The following is a 19,481-nucleotide window of genomic DNA, read 5'->3' as shown; positions in this document are numbered from 1 at the left end:
AGCTCTAAAGTAAATCTCCCAAGATTTCCATGAAACAATCTGTTTCCAAGGAATGAGTGTTGGGACCTCACTAGACCAGCACTCCTCAGTCTGTACTCACCACTCAGGTATTTTGAGGTGAAGAAATTAATATAATCATTAAGACCTTGGATGATCTTCATATACAGACAACAATTACATGAGATTTTTTACTTTCCAATTTCTAAGTCAAAGACATTAAAAGAAAATGAAATTATTAAAAAAGAAAAAGAAGTTTATCCTCAATAGAAATCAGTAAGATCTGCCAGAATGGAGTTACTGTAATTTTCAAGGACTGTTGTGAAGAGTATGGAGATTTGGGTTAGAGTGGTTTTGACAGCAAACAAGCTAAGTAAAAATGATTTGCAGTTTGGTTTCCTCAGGTGGAAGGAGGGGAGTGAAGGGAATTAGTCTGGATTTACAGAATGTTGGTGTTTCTGTTCTGAAATTATTTTTGCATTAGTATCTGGGCAGATTCTTTTCCAATGGATTCCATTTATGTTGGATAGACTCCACTCTAATAAAAAGGATTCTGACCTCTTGGAAATAAAATTAGCAGGTTTTATTTAGATGACTGCTGAAGTAAGTAGAAGAGATGGAAAAATGGAGATTTGTCCTAATTTCAGCAACAGAAGAGGCACCCTTGAGACACAGAGGAGTAAAAAGTACAGTTGTTCTAAAAAATAGATTACTTTTTGCCTAACGGTGTATCTATGCAAAAAATATAAAAAGCCTGAAAAACAAGCAAGAAAAAGACAATACAAAAATTGAAGTTTGAAATGGTGATTATAACACACGATAAAATTATAGAATCAATGAATGGTTTGGGTTGGAAGGGACCTTACAGATCATCTATACAGGATTGTAAGAATCATATATAACATAGTGCAAAATATTCCTGATGATTTTTTTCATCAGATGTCAGGTTTTGGACAATACAGCTGATATTCAGTAGTTAACTCAGAAAATAGAAGAAACATGTCATCATATGTCAGAGGATATATTTACAATGCAAATCAGAGCAGATAATTTGACACTGATGAGTGTACAGATAAAACCTATGAATTCTACAAGCTCCCTATTCTTAAGGTCTGAAGAAAAAAGAATGCAAGGAGAAATTTATAGGACAGAAGACAGAAAGATTAAAGCCCTCCTTTGATCAATTGGTCAACCACTGTAGGAATATCACTGAAATCAGAGAGCATTTGTAAGCTTTTTAACTACCCAGGTTATCTCTTGGTCAAAAAATGCAAAGCTCTAACGTAACAAGGCTGTTACATCACAAGCAGAGAACATAGGATCTAAGGGAGCAATAAGGAACCTCGGACCTATGAAAACCTGAGTGTAAATAAATAACTAAGCAAGTCAGAATAAAAGCAAAATTAACAGACCAGCAAAAAGCTGCTGATATTTATCCTAGAAAAGCATAGCTTCGCCGAAGGGCAGAGTAAAGGATGAAGCAGCCATCATTACACTCCACATTTCCTCTTCTCTGGAATGTCATTCATAATAGCCCAGCAAGGTCTGGTGAGCTATGGCGAAAGCTGTGATGGCAAAGTAACCTTTTCAAAACAGTAATATTGCAGTAGTAAAAGGAAAGCAAGACAAGCAGAGAAGGCGTGGAGGCAATCTGTGCCTATAGTCAGATAGGCACAGTTTATCTCAGATAACAAAACCTTTGGAGAGCTTTGAAGAAACAGTGTCTGCTTGTCACAGCTGACTTCTAAGTGTTGTCTTTTAACCCACCCCTCATTCTCTGCTCGTCCTTTTTCTTTCACTTCCCCCATTCTTGGTTAAAACTAAAAGCTAGCATTAGTAGAAGCAAACTTTTTCAACCTGAGTGACATCGTTTTCAGGTACCAGTAAATGGTCTGTCTGAAGCTAAAGTGTTCTTTCCAGTGTGTGTATTTTCAGGCAGGTAACCTTGAATTAATTCTAGAGAAAAAGCAGATGGCTGTATAGTTTTCTTACCATATTATAGGGATCTCTAGTTGCTTCACAGAAATGCAGACAAATTAGTAAATGAGGTCTGGTGGAAGAAAGCACTAAATCAGCAAGCAGAAATCAGGTCCCTCAGGAATCTCAAAATCCAGACATAACTTCTTTAAAAAAAAAAAAAATAAGAAAGAATACAAAGAATAATATAGCCAGTCTGTTTCCATAAGGAGGCTCAAAGGAAGAATAAAAAGATAGGAAAAAGGAACAATCACAGAATGAAATGCAGAATTTAAACTGCCTTGTGGTGGAAGTAATGTTTCTTCTTGATCTGTTGCATGTATAACAGACTGTTAAAGGTAGCAATTGGGGAGTTTTGGTATTGTTTTTTGTTGGGTTTTTTTGTTTGGTTTTGGTGTATTTTGGGAAGGCAGGGTGCGGGGGGCGTCTTTTATCTTCCGTGCTTTTTCTGGGGTCTTTCCTGAAAAAGTTGGAGCTCCGATGTAAATCACTAAGCAGAGAAGTCTTCAGATTTCTGAAGACAGGCCCCAAATTAGCTGTTTGTGGACAGCCGGAGTAAGTTCTAACGAGGCAGGAGGCGTGCTTAACACACCCCCACCAGACCTCCCTTCTCCCACGCCCTGCCAGGTTTCCTCCATCTCCCCGCGGCTGCACGCTCTGGGGTGCGCACGGTGCCCGGCTCCTCACCCCGACCCTGCGCAGGGGAGCGGGAGCGGAGCGGCAGAGCTGAGCAGGGGCTGCCTCACTCCGTGGCAGGTCGCCCGCCCGTGGGTGGGGGGCACGGGGGCCAGGAGGAGGCGGGCACCCTCCTCTCCCCTCCTTTCCTTCCTTTCCCCTCCCACCCCGCCGCTCTGCGGGCGCGGGGTGCGGCCTTGCAGGTCACTGCTGGTCTCCACCGAGATCCCCGCGGCGCGGAGCGGAGCGGCGAGGAGTGGTCCCGGCCATGGTGCTACGCGCCGCGGGGCTCATCGGCTACTGCTGCTGCCTGCTGCCTGTCGTCCTCCCCGCAGCCCCAGGTAACGCCGGGGGAGGGCAGCGGGAGGGCGGAGAGAGGCGGACAGCCCGGCGATTGCCGCTGGAAGCGGCGCAACCAGGGGAGGCGAGTCGGGAAAGTTTCGGGAGTTTGCCGCGGCCGGCCGGCGGGAGCCCTCCTGCAGTCCCCGGGGGCAGAGCCTTCCCCAGCGCTCGCTCCGGCTGGAGGTGCTGGTGGTCTTTCGGACTTTTCCTTTGCATCTGTCTGAGTGCATCTCTCCTGCCATTTGCGTAGGGCGTCAGTGGCTAACGGTGATTCTCCAGAGGAGCGTTGCTTGATGCAAAGACTTGAACAAAAAAATGTACCTGAGACCTCTTCTCTTTAACTCACGTTATTCATGCATGAGTTAATGAAAAGGGTGATCTTATTTTTTTTATCCGATGTACAGTTGAAATTAATTCAAAGCTTTTACTGTACACTGCATTAAATGAAATTTCTTTCTGACTACAGGTACTTTTGTGTTTCAAGTAGTTTTGAAACAATGCATTTTGAGTGGCATGTTGTGAAATTACATACATGGTTCTGTTCTGAAATTTCCCTTTTAAAGGTGCGTATAATAATTTTACATACACTTTGCGTATGCTAAACTGACATTTTATTTTTTCACGATTATTTCTTTATGTCATTTCACTTATCCTATAGGAACACTCTGCAACATACTCTAGATTAAGTTCATTTAAAATTTTATTTTGCAAAAACGTGTTTGAAGAAAGAAATCAGAGCATTATGCGTTCTGTATTCTTTCAAAACAGCAGTGATGTGTATAGAACGTGATATGATCTTTTTGTGGAGTGCTGATTTTACTGGTTTGATGTTATAAATCTTTCTTCCAGGCGTGAACTGTAAAACTGGTTGCCACCCAGAGAATGGATTTTGTGAATTTCCCAGTGAATGCAGGTAAAAATATCTGTCAGATAGGACTATTAGCACATGAATTAATGGCTTCAATAATTCATAGTCCTGGTAAAATAGAAGTTGAAATGATTTGTCATCTGAAAACATGGAAGTGTAAAGAAACGGCACTCTATTAGGCTGCAACAACTGGAACCATAGAGCATAGACATCTATGTGCCTTTTTAGTCTATTTTTTCCAGTAAGGAAAGTCTTTATATTGGTTAACATTTATTTATTTATTTTCTCACTGAATGAAATGGTTTTCTTCACATAAACTGCTGCTAGTACCCAGAAGCATTGCTGGTATCTTGTTGTTCAAATGTGCTGCACAGTCCAATTTTGTATCCAAAAGTTTATTTATTGTGCCTCAAAAAGGGGAGCATCTTTGTAATTATGTTCGTTAAAAACAAACTATGCCTCTATCTTGTCTTTTATCTCTTTCAGGTGTCAGCCTGGTTGGCAAGGTGCTCTTTGTAATCAATGTGTTCCTTTCCCTGGGTGTTTACACGGCAGCTGTGCCAAGCCTTGGCAGTGCATCTGTGAGGAGGGATGGGTTGGCAGCCTCTGTGACATAGGTTTGCACATCCTTTCATGTACTTGAGCAAGTGAGGTGAAACAGCCCCATCTGGTGCTAGAGACATGCAAAAATCCTTCTGGATAACCGTTGGTACTAGATAATAGGGGGATTCTGGGCAGTGGCACAAAACCCCAGAACTTTGATAATAATTTAGGAAGAAGCATGCAGTATCTTTTGTAACCGGGCATACGTGCCAGCAAAGCGTAAACTTGTCATTCCATTTTAAACATTGATTATTGCGAACAAGACCAACAAACTTTTAAAAGCCATAAGTTTCTAGCTGAATTTTTAAGTACTAATATATCTTTTCAATTCTGAGTCTTGCGACTGGTACGTAGGATGCAAAGCAATGCGTTGGAAATTGTAGCCATATCTTCATGGAAAAATAGTATTTTAATACATATTCATTAAGATAGTTGTATTTTACAAAGCAGGTATTTCAGAAACTTTTATTTCTCTCAATGCTCAGAGTCATCTCAGAGTCTTCTTTGACAGTTTGAATCTAGATCCCTATGAAGAGCTGCCAAGAATATTCAGCCAAAAGAAACAACCTTCTTTTCATCTGCAGGGACATGTTATGTTGACAGTCTTTTATCTCAGTGGATTTACCTACACTAAATGCATTGTTTTGCCACAAGGGATCAAGAGATGGGTCCTCCTTTTTTTGCTACTGAAAGGTTGCTACAAGTTGTTATCCTGACCAAGTAAAGCACTGAAACTTGAAATGGGTTAATTGCTCAGCCACTGATCCCTGCCAAAAAGTTGATGTCAATTTTCTGTATTAAATTATTACAGACTTGCTGTAACACATTAACAGATACCACTAAATGAAACTTGGGTTAGGAAAAAGGAAGGCTTTTGAAAGCAGCTCCTCTTTTGGGGATCACTGGCATCACACACACTGGTTTTTTCAAATATGGAAATACAAATCCATTAATTTCTGATCACAAAGTACTGTGTCTCTCTCTTCTAATACTGAGTTTTTGTGTACAATGAGGGCAAGCCACAGCTGTTATATTTTTCACATGCCTATGATATTAAGTGCCATTTTTTAACTACTGGAGACCATTTTTAGCTTCAGCTATGTAATGAGATAAGGCATGTTAAAAAGCTACATTTATGTTGTTTCTGTGGAGATTGATGAGGAGTTGTGAGTAATGCAGTTTTAGTATTCCTTTGAATTTTTTTTTTTTTTCTGCTATATAAAGTTTAATATTTGCAGGAAATTTCTGATATAGTCACTGGTTTAATGTTGCCAACTATAAGCAAATGCCAAATCACAAGGATGGCAAAACCCAGAATGGAAAACTCTGGGAGGGTCTGAAGTTCATTGTCCACTACTGTAAACACCTGGAATATTTGTAAACTACAGATACAGTTCAAGCAGCTTATTTGCTTGCTAAGCATAGGAGGAAAAAAGATTATTTGGACTAGTGGTGATATCTCTTTTTCTGTTTTCTAGAAAAGTTAGTATATGGTCTCGTTGGCTCGGATCATGGAATTTCCTTTCTGGAGTAGTTTTGGATCATCAAGTAGTTTGCTAATGCCTCTGACTGTGTAGCTCTTGTTTTTACTATGGACTGCAGATTATAGGTTGAGCTTGATCCACTGTAAACACATAGGGCACAATCAGTGGTATCATTTATGACTATTATTGCAATTATGTGGGCAGACATGGCACTTAAAGAGAGAAATCTATGAGTTGGTATTAGTGTTAACACTGTTGGTTAACCTCTTTGCAGTGGAGTGCACCAGCCTGCCTAACCGAAGGCCCTGGCATCTTCTCATCCCATGGAAACACAGCCTAGAAATCGGGTATATAAACACCTGGAACCAGGTTGCACAACAGTTTCTGTCTGCAGCTGACATATGCTACACAGTACAAGGAACCACATCAAACACTGAATGTAACAAAGGGAAAACCAATTTAGTCAATTTATTTCCATGACAAAACAACAGCCCAGTCAGAGTATATGATCTACCTTGCTAAATCAGATCAGTCATATATAATCTTGCCATCTCTCTCTGTGTCTGCACAGTCATGTTAATGGGCCTCTGACTTCCTGCGTGAATCATTCCCTCCATTTGGCTAAGAAGATGTGTGGTGTGAGCTTGGAGTATACTGTATCACATGTCACTTGACTTCTTTGCCAAGGGCAAAGACTTTGATGACTTTTGGCTTTGATGACTGTCACAAAGAGTGACTAGGCATGCATGAGACAGCGTCTAGAAACTCTGCTGTGACATGAACTACTACTGAGTCTGCCTTCCTTCCAAAAAACACTTACTGATTGCTTTATTTACTGCAGCATCATAATTTAGTTTTACACAAGTATTAATTAATTTATTGGTAGTGTGGTTGTGGCTATTCATAATGCATGTGTAACTATAATATAACATGTACATGTATCATCCTTTTTTTCAAATTCTCATCTCAGACTCAGTTACCACTTGAAGCAAGTAAATCACTTGGTTGTTGGCCTTTTGAGATGTAAATTTGAGAAAAATATAGAAAACCAGCTATTTGAGGTTGTTTATGTATTATGTGTTAAAGGGTCATGTTCCAACCAGTATCTAAGTTGTGTTTTAAAATTAAATCCCTGACATAAATTAGTGACAGTAATGTATGTGTATATGTGTGTATATATACACACTATCCATGTATTTCAAAGTTTCCTTGCTCCTGCATCAGAATTGATGCTTTATTACCTGCCTTTAAAGCCTGTGAAAATAGGTGGCAAACAACACTGCTCCAAAAAGTATTCAAGGTTACTTTGGTCCTTGTGAAAATTGGAGCTTACACTCAAAGCGCATGCAAAGTGGTTGTTTTGCAATGAGAACAGGCTAATACATGAGAAAATAGAACCTCTTATCCAGGGAAGATTATATTTGGTAGCTAGGGCTGTTGAAATGTTTTGCTATGGTTAAAAGTTTGCAGTACCTCTTGATATCATATCAGTGGGTAAAGAACTGGCTGGATGGCTGCACGCAAAAAGTTGTGGTCAATGGCTCAATGTCCAGTTGGAAAACAGTAACGAGTGGTGTCCCTCAGGGATCAGTGTTGGGACCTGTCCTGTTCAATATCTTTGTCGGCGACATGGACACTGGGGTTGAGTGAGCCCTCAGCAAGTTTGCCGATGACACTAAGCTGTGTGGTTCAGTTGATAGGCTGGAGGGAAGGGATGCCATTCAGAGGGACCTTGGCACGCTTGTGAGGTGGACCAATGCCAACCTTATGAAGTTTAACCAGGCCAAGTGCAAGGTCCTACAGCTGGGTCGGGGCAACGCCAGGCACAGCTACAGGTTGGGTGGAGAAGAGATTCAGAGCAGCCCCACAGAGAAGGACTTGGGGGTGTTGGTTGATGAGAAATTTAACATGAGCCGGCAGCCCAGAAAGCCAACCATATCCTGGGCTGCATCAAAAGAAGCGTGACCGCTTAGAAGGTCGAAGGAGATGATCCTGCCCCTCTACTCTGCTCTCATGAGAGCTCACTTGGAGTATTGTGTACAGTTCTGGTGTCCTCAACGTAAAAAGGACATGGAGCTGTTGGAGCAAGTCCAGAGAAGGGCCACGAGGATGATAAGAGGGCTGGAGCACCTCCCATATGAAGACAGGCTGAGAAAGTTGGGGCTGTTCAGCCTGGAGAAGAGAAGGCTACGTGGAGACCTCATAGCAGCCTTCCAGTATCTGAAGGGGGCCTATAAGGATGCTGGGGAGGGACTCTTCCTTAGGGACTGTAGTGGTAGGACAAGAAGTGACAGGTTCAAACTTAAACGGGGAAAGTTTAGATTAGATATAAGGAAGAAGTTCTTTACCATGAGGGTGGTGAGGCACTGGAATGGGTTGCCCAAGGAAGTTGTGAATGCTCCATCCCTGGCCGTGTTCAAGGCCAGGTTGGACAGACCCATGGGCGACATGGTTTAGTGCAAGGAGTCCCTGCCAATGGCAGGGATGTTGGAACTAGATGATCTTAAGGTCCTTTCCAACCCTAACTATTCTCTGATTCTATATCATCTAAATTTCATGTTATGTTGTGGAAAGTAAAATATAAATGCCCTTAGATCCCATTTCATCTTCTTAGAAAGTGTATGTGTGCACACGTTTGTGCGAGGCATCAGATAACTTCCAGTCAGAACTTCTCTGCAGCTGCTCCATTAACTGGCTAAAATATGCACTTGTTTGTTTATTTATTTTTAATTATTTTAAAAATTCAGTAATCATTTGAGTGGGAAGTGGCTCAGCAGGGAAATATTAAGGAAAATGAGATGTGTGACTTTGGGTCCAGGTGTCATACAGCTTTCTCTTATGGTACAGTTATGTAAGGGTTTGATGCAGCCCAGCCGAAAGAGGAAATTTTTTTTTGAACTTGCTGATCTCTGTTATTATTAAATGATTGTTCATAAGCACATAATGATAGGGTCTGGGCAGGGAGTGGGGAGAATTCCCAGTTCCTGATTGCTTTATCAAAATTCTGCTCATGGAGAAGCCAAGGTTGTGAAAGGATGACTAGACTACGTAGCTCTTTCTTTCTCCCATACTAATATTTTATGGATAATATTACTTATTTATAGACTGGAACAATTCAAATGTAATTTGCAAGTGGGAGCTATGAAGACAGAAACTGAAAGTGCTTGCAATAATAGTTGAACAATCTGAATTCCATTTTAACAGAGGGAGGAATAAATCAGAATTTATAAAATGCAGGATGAAGTACTGTTAAAGCTATACTGTGTTTGAAGTATTATATACTACTTACTGACTCTCATTAGATTAATTGAGCCCTGTTGTTTTTTCAAACAGACATTCACCCATGTTCTGCAAAGCCCTGCACCAATAACTCAACATGCATAGAAACTGGTGATGGAGGATATATTTGTCTGTGTGGCCAGGGATTTACAGGAAAAAACTGCCATCTCAAAAAAGGACCTTGCATTATTAACGGGTAAATATTGATTTCTGACATGAATTTAAAATACACACTCCTTATGACTATTATTCAGAATTCTTTGGTAAGTAGAAGTATCTCTGTGCTAAAATATGTAACAAACACTGATATTTTTATCAAACTTTACAGATCTGTTCATATTGTAAAGATTTACAGATCATCAGCATGAGGGTTTGTGCATAATTTTAGTACTAAAAATATTTGTACATTTTATTGTGGTGAATTTATACCTTCCCAAGATTTTTGTAAACAAACTTGAAGTAACCTCCCATCCTGTGTTCTCACCTCTAATGAAAGGTGACTGTATATACAAGCCATATACAGTAATAAGAACAGTAACCAACACACAAGCTGCCTGCACAAAAACAGCTAGTCCTCCAGCCTGTCATTTTTCTTAACTGACATGTAATGGTATGTCCATAGTTTACTGAAGGAGATAATCTTACTTCCAGATTATACCAGAACAGCATGTGGGAGGCCATCACTCTCCATTCTCGAAGTGGGATGTTAGGAACGGTATTGCCAGCAGGTTGAAGGAGGTGATGCTTCCCCTCTTCTAAGTCCTGGTCAGGCATCTGTATTGCTGGGCCCATTTCTGGGCTCCCCAGTATGAAAAGGACATTGACATACTGGAGTGAGTCCAGTGAAGGGCCACAAAGATGATTAAGGGATGGGAACATCTCTTTTATGAGGGGAGGCTGTGAGCTGGATTATTTAGCCTGGAAAAGAGCAGGTTCTGGGGGAACTTACTCATATGTATAAATACCTGAGGGAGAGAAGCAAAGATGGAGCCAGACTCTTCTTAGAGGTACTCAGTGAAAGGACAAGAGGCAATGGGCACAGACTGAAAACCTTTCTGCAGTATTGCTGGTAGAACTGCTTGGAAAAAGGATGACCTTTGAAAGTTAAAGAAAACATGAACTGGTGTTTTTATTGAAGTCTAGAAATATCTGCTGTCCTCTAGCACATCAAGGATCTGATCTCGTAAGCATATAGAATGCCTTTCTGGTGGATACAAGCTTGGTAAAACTATCACCTTAAAATCACAGTTTTCTTTTTGGAGATTGCCTTCTTTCTCTGTAGGTCCATATTGGTGCCCTCTGGTTCTCTTTTTGACAGCGATAGATAATTAAGAATATTCAGATCTACCTTGTGACTAAATCTTCCTGAAGACTTGTACACTCTTGTTTAAGGAACATTAACATTTCTCTCTATCTCTGGCAAGAATTGCCATTCGTGCAACTTTATGTCAGTGGAATTCTTTCTCATCACTTTTATTTTCACACAGTTCTGTCTAGGTTTACATTCAGCCTCTAAGATAACTGCTCTGATTTGCCTATTTCTCTTCCTTGACAATAAGGAAATTTAAGTTTCTCACAAGTGCTTTGAATCACATCCAAGCTACTTGCCTAACATAGGGGATGTGAACAGCTTGCTTTCTCTACTTTTCATCTGTAAAGCAAATACTTCAGTAATTCAATCCAGACATATCTTAACTATCCCAGGTAACAGGTGAGGTACAGCATGAATGAAATAACACAGATTAGTTCTGTGTACTTCATTAAAATCCTTATGGTTTTAAATTGCTGAAACTACACTTTTGTGATGGTACTCTGCGTTCAAACTGACTGCTTATGAGCTAGTCTGGAAACAATGAACAGTTTTTCTTAAGGAAAAAACATACTTGAAACAGCAGTTAATCTTCTCTAGGACGCTGTGTCTTTTTCAGGAAAATGAGCAGCAGGCTCTGCAAATCTGCTTTTAGTGCAAAAAGACAACTGTTCTCAGCATAAGCACTCCGTGTCTGCTAATACTTCACAGTCCACCAGAGAGCGCACCTCATATCCTGGAAAGAGACCATTATATGATGCGATTTCATTCACATCTCACTTCCTCTCAGTTTCTCTCTATCTCAGATGATAACAATGTTGGTATTACTAAGCATTGCCCCTGGCTCCTCAGTGAATGTTTACGGATGGTACAAAGACAATTCACAAATCAAAGTGTTCTAGTCTGTTTACAAAATCAGGCACATGATCCACGTTATTGACATCTGTGTGAGGTGTGAAGTTTTGCTCTGAAGAAGAGCAGCAAATGGTACTTTCTAAAATGAAAGCAGAGTATTTGGAAAGAAGTGGTACGCCCACTTTCCACAACTAGCATTTCATATACCACACCTTGTTGAACGTGTGTTAAATGCCAAAAATGCAAAGTAACACAATCTATTCAAGGAGACGAATATTACTACTTTATTTATTTAAATATATTAAAATTAGGCAAATGCAACTCAGCATTAGTAATAAACAAAGTATCAAAATTCTGCATAGTGCCCCTTAAGAGTTTTTACTCCAATTATTTATTCTTCTGAAAGGTTTGGAAAACAATTTTACACTTACATTCCCCAGCAATTTCTTCCTATTTGCCTAGAAAGTACTGTAATTCAACCCACCCATAAGGGTTCAAACTTCTACACTTTGCCATATGCAAAGCAGCTTGTCAGATTTTCCATGGGACCTGTAAAGCAAAGAGAGGGTGCTTGACTCTCCAAGAAGGCCAGAACCACTCATTTACTCAAAGAATGTACAACTACGATTTCAATATTTTGCTTAAAGCAGACACAGTGGCTAGTCATGTGCCCAAATTCCTTGTTTGCATGATCACCTCAAGTTGTCACCAACAACTGCTGCATCAAAGTCCAGTGAAAACCACACCTTTTGCTTTCCTAATACTACTTCCAGACTTCCAATTTGTTCTTTCAGTAGCCTTTTTTCCCAGCCAACATCTACAGTGAAGTACAAAACAAGAGGTTTATCAGCAGTTTCTATCAAAGCGGCAAAAAACAGGCAGATGATTAATCTACCACAATATTAAGGCTCTCCTGATGGGTGGCCACTAAGTGTTTCAGTCCCCAGTAAAGCCAGTTACTTGGGGTACTCTCTACCATAGCTACCTCCAGAGTATTAGGAAAAGTGTTGCTTTCAGGGAGGTTTGTCGTAAGCTTTGCTAAGTTTTACTCATTTATAGGTTTTATTATGAAGTTTTAAAAGCTTTGCTCATATATAATGAACTGCCATGAAAGTGGGTTTTGAGATTTGTTTGTAAACCTATGACCCAGGGTCCCTTTTCTGCCAACAGGGCCAGCTAAGGGACCAAGTCCGCTTTGCTCCACTGAATTGGTATTTGTGCCTTTCTGTCAATGGATGGCCCTATCTTTTGGCCTTTCACTCAGTAAGGTACAGTTACATTGCAAAGATAAAAAAAGATGTCTCAGTGAATTTACATCACTTAACACATACTACCAGGCTATTAAGTTCCTAAAGGGTTTGCTGAAATACTTGGTTTCCTATGGTTCTGTCCTCATATTACAGCTGCCTTTGCCAAGGCTGAAATTATCATATTTATATTTTTTATTATATTTATCAAAATGTTTGGCTGAACAACAGTTTGCAGGAAAGTATGTTTGCTTCTAAATTTTTTGTGTCATGGAGCACTGGAGAGGCAGAAGAAAATCGATCAGCTTTACATCTAGCTGCTATGGCAGAGTATTTTTCTTTGCCAATACAACACATGAATTATTTTATGAATAATCAGGTGGAAAAGAAATCCATGGTGCTAGTGTCTTTATTCAGTTTTGTCTGAATAGTTGCTCAGCTAAATGGCTCTAAGCATATAAAAACAATGGGAAGCTTCATTTGAATAAATGTTTAAATAATTTCAAATCCCTTCACAGCTCTTCAGATTGAATTTATATACTGGTGTACTAATCCTGCCTGAAGGGTCAGCAGAAGATATTATAATCTGTATTGACAAAGCTGTTGAACAAACTCAAAGCTGTTGAACAAATTCTTGATTCAACTTCATTGACTTCAGTGGATTTGCATTTGGAATTGGCTCTTCTAAAGAAAACCAGCTCCTTTTATTGCATAAAGTGTTTCATAATAGCTTCTTTCATTGGACTTTAAATTCAGTATTGTCTATGTGGTTGTTATCTATTCTAGTTCTCCCTGCCAGAATGGAGGAACATGCATTGATGACAATGGTTTTGCACCCCATGCTTCCTGTCTGTGTCCTTCTGGTTTTGCTGGCAACTTCTGTGAAATAGATAGAGATGACTGTGAATCCAGCCCGTGTGAAAATGGAGGAACATGTACAGATACTGGTGTGGGTTTCAGCTGTTTTTGTCCCCATGGCTATACAGGAAAGCTCTGCAGCAGCCGTGTCATGTTCTGTGCAAGTGGCCCATGTGAGAATGGAGGCACATGCAGCGAACATCCCCAAGGAGGATTCAAATGCATCTGTAAATCAGAATTCATTGGTGTGACCTGCAAACATCCCAGCAAAAACACAAGTCTTTCTGGAGCAAATATGGAGGCAAAGCACATGCAGAATTACAAGCCAACCTCAAAAGTTCATCACAGATCAGTGCATCAAGAAATCCTGAAAATAACAATGAAAGAAACCATCCAAAATGCAGATCCCTTGCTGAGTAGAAGCCAGGTGATATGTTTTGTTGTACTGGGCTTGCTTACATGTCTTGTTGTCTTGGGTACAACTGGGATTGTGTTTTTTTCAAAATGTGAAATGTGGCTTGCTAATGCCAAATACAGTCATCTCCTACGCAAGAAAAAGAACTTTTTTCTGAAATCTAACAATGGGGAAAACCTCTCAGTTAATATTATCTTCCCAGAGAAGATCAAATTGACTAATTATACTAAGAACTACACTGCCATTTAGGCCCTTGAAAGCCAAGCAGCAACTTGCAACTTTTCATAGCGATATGTAAAATAGATTGAATTTACTGTCCATAATTGGCCTCAATATTTGTGGGTACATTTTCTGTAGTTTGTGCTGAGTGATAATGAAAAAATGTAATGTATCTGTATTGCTAAGGATGTTTTCATTCCCAAAATAAAAGGTAAAATTAAATAAATTTTTAAAAATATTAAATAGCAGGGAATTATTTCTTTTTAGGGCAGCTATTGTTTGTAAAATATAAAGTAATCTATCTACCACTGGAACTGTATTGCATCTTTCTTGTCTTGTGCAAAGTTTGTGTGGCAAATACAGTACCTGTAAATTTCGCTTTTTTTAAATAAACAGCAGTTAAGGGCTATACTGTTTTATTTATTTATTTGTAAATATTATGCCACAGCAAAGTCCACAAGAAGTGTCCCTGCTTTATTCGTCTGCTATATGTGACAAAGACTCTAGAGACTGCAGTCAACAGGAGCAAAGTCACACCAATACCTCAGCTATCCAGGCAGTTTTGCTATTTTTACGTGCTCCTTTGATAGAATCTTACAGGTCTTTGTGATACTAATTTCAGTTTAAAGGTCTCTGTTGCTTGTCAGGCTGCCTCCGTAAATTGTTCTACTTATCTGTTTTATGTTGCTATCTATGTCAGTGATAGGCTAGAGAGTATGGAACTCTGTCTGGGGACGGGTGATGAGGTAACAGAGTGTTTGTGGGTCAGGATCAAAGGGAAAACAGCAACGGGGGACATTACGGTGGGGATCTGTTACAGGCCGCCTGATCAAGAGGACTCTGTGGATGAAGCGCTCTACAGACAGATAGGAGCAGCCTCACGCTCGCAGGCCCTGGTCCTCATGGGGGACTTCAACTATCCTGACATCTCTTGGAGGGACGGTACGGCGCGGCACAAGCAATCCAGGAGGTTCCTCAATTGTGTGGAAGACAACTTCCTCTTTCAAGCAATAGAGGAGCCGACGAGGAGAGGTGCCATGCTGGACCTTGTGCTCACCAACAGGGAGGGACTAGTTGGAAATGTAACGCTCTAGGGCAGCCTTGGCTCTAGTGATCACGAGATGGTTGAGTTTGAGATCCTCAGGACGGTGAGAAGAGCATGCAGCAAGCTCACTGCCCTGGACTTCAAGAAAGCAGACTTTGGCCTCTTCAGGAACCTCCTTAGTATGGTATCATGGGATACAGTCCTAGAGGGCAGGGGGGCCCAAGACTGCTGGCTGATATTCAAGGATCACCTGCTACGTGCTCAAGAGTGTTGCATCCCGACTAGAAGAAAGTGCAGCAGGAGGGCCAGGAGACCTCCATGGATGGACAAGGAGCTGCTGAGGAAACTTAGAGGGGAAAAAAGAAGCTTATAGAAGGTGGAAGCGAGGACAGGCGGCCTGGGAAGAATATAGGAGCATTGCCCGAGGAGCTAGGGACCAGGTTAGGAAAGCTAAGGCCCAGCTAGAATTAAGTTTGACAAGGGATGTAAAAGATAACAGGAAAGGATTCTATAGATACGTAGCAAATAAAAGACAGACTAGGGGCAATGTAGGCCCTCTCCAGAAGCTATCAGGAGAACTGGCTACCATGGATTTGGAGAAGGCTGAGGTTCTTAATGACTTCTTTGCCTCAGTCTTCACCAGCAAATGCTCTGACCACACAACCCAAGTCTTGGAAAGCAAATGCAGGGACTGTGAGAATGAAGACCTTAGGCCCACTGTAGGAGAGGATCAGGTTCAAGACCATCTTAAGAACCTGAATGTGCACAAGTCCATGGGACCTGATGAAATCCATCCACGGGTCCTGAAGGACCTGGCGAATGAAGTTGCTAAGCCACTGTCCATCATATTCGAAAAATCATGGCAGTCAGGTGAAGTTCCTGGTGACTGGAAGAAGGGTAAGATAACCCCCATTTTCAAGAAGGGGAAGGTGGAAGACCCGGGGAACTACAGAACCAGTCAGTCTCACCTCTGTGCCTGGCAAAATCTTGGAACAGTTTCTCCTGGAAAACATGCTAAGGCACATGAAAAACAGCGAGGTGGTTGGTGACAGCCAACATGGCTTCACTAAGGGGAAATCCTGCCTGACCAATTTGGTGGCCTTCTATGAGGGAGCCACGGAACTGATGGATAGGGGCAGAGCAGTTGACGTCATCTACCTGGACGTGTGCAAAGCGTTCGACACCGTCCTGCACGACATCCTTGTCTCTAAATTGGAGAGACCTCAATTTGATAGATGGACCACTCGGTGGATAAAAAACTGGCTCGATGGCCGCACGCAAAGAGTTGTGGTAAATGGCTCTATGTCCAGTTGGAAACCTGTAACGAGTGGTGTCCCTCAGGGATCGGTGTTGGGGCCCGTCCTGTTCAACATCTTTGTCGGCGACATGAACAGTGGGATTGAGTGCGCCCTCAGCAAGTTTGCCAACGACACCAAGCTGTGTGGTTCCGTTGATATGCTGGAGGGAAGGGATGCCATCCAGAGGGACCTTGACACGCTTGTGAGGTGGGCCGATGCCAACCTTATGAAGTTTAACCAAGCCAAGTGCAAGGTCCTACACCTGGGTCGGGGCAACCCCAGGCACTGCTACAGGTTGGGCAGAGAAGAGATTCAGAGCAGCCCTGCAGAAAAGGACTTGGGGGTGTTGGTTGACGAGAAGCTTAACATGAGCCGGCAGTGTGCGCTCGCAGCCCAGAAAGCCAACCGTATCCTGGGCTGCATCAAAAGAAGCATGACCAGCAGGTCGAAGGAGGTGATCCTGCCCCTCTACTCTGCTCTTGTGAGACCTCACTTGGAGTACTGTGTACAGTTCTGGTGTCCTCAACATAAAAAGGACATGGAGCTGTTGGAGCGAGTCCAGAGGAGGGCCACAAGGATGATAAGAGGGCTGGAGCACCTCCCGTGTGAAGACAGGCTGAGAGAGTTGGGGCTGTTCAGCCTGGGGATGAGAAGGCTGCGTGGTGACCTCATAGCAGCCTTCCAGTATCTGAAGGGGGTCTACGAGGATGCTGGGGAGGGACTCTTCCTTAGGGACTGTAGTGGTAGGACGAGGGGTAATGGGTTCAAACTTAAACAGGGGAAGTTTAGATTAGATATAAGGAAGAAGTTCTTTACAGTGAGGGTGGTGAAGCACCGGAATGGGTTGCCCAGGGAGGTTGTGGATGCTCCATCCCTGGCGGTGCTCAAGGCCAGGTTGGACAGAGCCTTGAACCATGTGGTTTAGGGCAAGGTGCCCCTGCCCATGGTAGGGGGGTTGGAACTAGATGATCTTAAGGTCCTTTCCAACCCTTACGATTCTATGATTCTATGATTTTAAAATGTTAAAAAGGCGTTTAATGTCTTTGGTCATACTTTCTGTTTAGAGACCTAGTAGAGATGTAAAGGATCTGATCCTGACTTTTCTATAAATACTCCTCAAAGAACTCTGCTGAGAGAAGTATCATTCATGCCTGTGTCATAGGAAGAAATGAAAAGATAACATGTGCCACCTGAAATAGAACAGCTGCTTTTAATTCTTCATTTCTGCTTTTTCTCTGTCATATTTCAAGGAGAAAAGATTTTCAAGAATCGAAAGCAGCACAGAGAGAGAGAGAGGCAAAGGGTCATGAAAGCCACAAAAACGTTAGGGCCCTGAGGGCATTAATAGGTCTTAACATCCCTGAGGAGCCTCACCTGGGGTGCTCATCCACTGCTGCCTACAGGTCCATTTCAGGTCAGTCCAAGGTTAGAGGTCCAGATCTGAGCTATGCTGTGGGAAAGCTGGTCTCCACTTCTGCATGCTGGTTAGAATTTAGACCTGAACTGTAGGTAAGCTTTCTGCTGGATGGACCCTTTGGACCTGTGCTCTGGCCCTGTCTCCTTTGGCTTCTAATTGGAGCCGATGAATGGACCCTGGACCTGCTTCTTGTGTCTGGGATAGTTGATGGACCCCATTACCAGCACCAGCTCTGGTGATGTGTTCTGTGAGACTGGGCTGTTGGTGGGGGCATGTCCCACCCTGGCGCATGACCCTCCTGGGTCTCCCAGCTTCCTTACTGGGCAACCTGATGCTGGCTGCTCCCTTAAAAAACAAAAACAAACCAAAAAAAAAAAAAAAAAAACAAAACACCAAAAAAACCAAAACCCCAAATAACAATTTACTTCCCCAGTCACCCTGAATAGGAATATTTAGCAGTTCCTAAGCTGTCTGATAACTCTGCTACTCCCAAATCCATTAACAGCTGCTCAAATCTGGAAAAAAAACCTTAAAGCGCATACAGGTCATTATCCTAGGATTTTTTCTCTTGACATGTCTCTCAATTGCTGTAAGTATATAGCAAGTTTGCTTTATTGCTGATAATATTCACACACATCATAGCATTACAATGTAGTGCAAAGGTTAGAGCTAACAGGAAAAATGGTGTTGAGATACTACTGTGGAAAGTGTTGACATCTAGATAACAGGATTAAAATCTTAAGGAAAGCAGATGCTCTGTCTCAAAACTCTCATTGAGAAGACAAATATTCATCAAACCCAGCAACTTTTCAACCAGTCTTAGTGAAGATGACTAACTTAGAAATCCAGATGAAGGTAAAACCAAGTAAGCAGTGTTGAATGCGGAGCCATCAAACATGAGCCACAGGAGTTTTACATATTTCTTATATATTTGAAACATGTAGTTCAGTATTGTATATTTTAATGTGACCTATTCTGTGATTAGAAGTATGTTAGGCGAAATTTGGAGATAAGAAGAAACTGTGAATAACTCAATTGCGTAGCTTGCAGCTGTGATTCAAAACCAGTTGCCACATTACATATCTGCTAGGAATCAGTGATTAAATTCTAGACTCAGCTGTGCACCTACCCCCTCCCTATGAGCAGATGCTCCCTCAGCCCTTACAGCTTCAGGCCAGAGCAAGGCTTTGAATAACAAAGCTTATGTTTAAAATACAAAATCCAGATAATTACAATTCATATTTATAAACTGTCACATGATTTTTGGCCATGGTAATCTAGTTGGTAGTTCCTCCATCACGATGTATTTCTTCATATGTAGACAGGAGAGCCTCTTTGAAGAGAAAGTCATTAGCTCAGCATCACAAAACCCCACAGATTTCAGCTCCCAGTATCCTTCCTATCATTGGTGATGTTAGTGAGCAGTATAGAAGGCTGCAATACTCTCCAAAAGGAAAAAGAGTTATCTTAAATGTGAAGGGCTGGAAAAAAATGTATGGGGTTTTCTCATATCTGTGCTGTTAGCATAGTGAATAGCTCTGAAGCCTCATCACCACATAAATGTCAGAGAACTGGGATGATAAGAAACATTTT

General features: G+C 41.6%; 1 protein-coding gene across 2 annotated transcripts; it reads left to right on the top strand.

Moving 5' to 3' along the window:
* Positions 1-2,568: 2,568 nt before the first annotated feature.
* Positions 2,569-14,537, top strand: DLK1 (delta like non-canonical Notch ligand 1). Of its 2 annotated transcripts, XR_003991168.1 has the most exons (6): positions 2,611-2,990; positions 3,458-3,554; positions 3,841-3,904; positions 4,346-4,476; positions 9,280-9,421; positions 13,423-14,537. XR_003991168.1 is itself a non-coding variant. In XM_030484379.1 (5 exons), exons 1-5 carry the CDS (start codon positions 2,918-2,920, stop codon positions 14,156-14,158), a joined length of 1,146 nt encoding a protein of 381 aa, XP_030340239.1. In that variant the 5' UTR covers positions 2,569-2,917; the 3' UTR covers positions 14,159-14,537. The 2 variants fall into 2 exon arrangements, 1 of the variants encoding a protein (XP_030340239.1); XM_030484379.1 differs by lacking the exon at positions 3,458-3,554 and having other exon boundaries at positions 2,569-2,990.
* The last annotated feature ends 4,944 nt before the right edge of the window (positions 14,538-19,481 follow it).

Source organism: Strigops habroptila, chromosome 4 (assembly GCF_004027225.2).
Source record: "Strigops habroptila isolate Jane chromosome 4, bStrHab1.2.pri, whole genome shotgun sequence".
NCBI lineage: Eukaryota > Metazoa > Chordata > Aves > Psittaciformes > Psittacidae > Strigops > Strigops habroptila.
The sequence above is the reverse complement of the archived record's forward strand: the minus strand, read 5'-3'. Positions and strand labels throughout refer to the sequence as shown.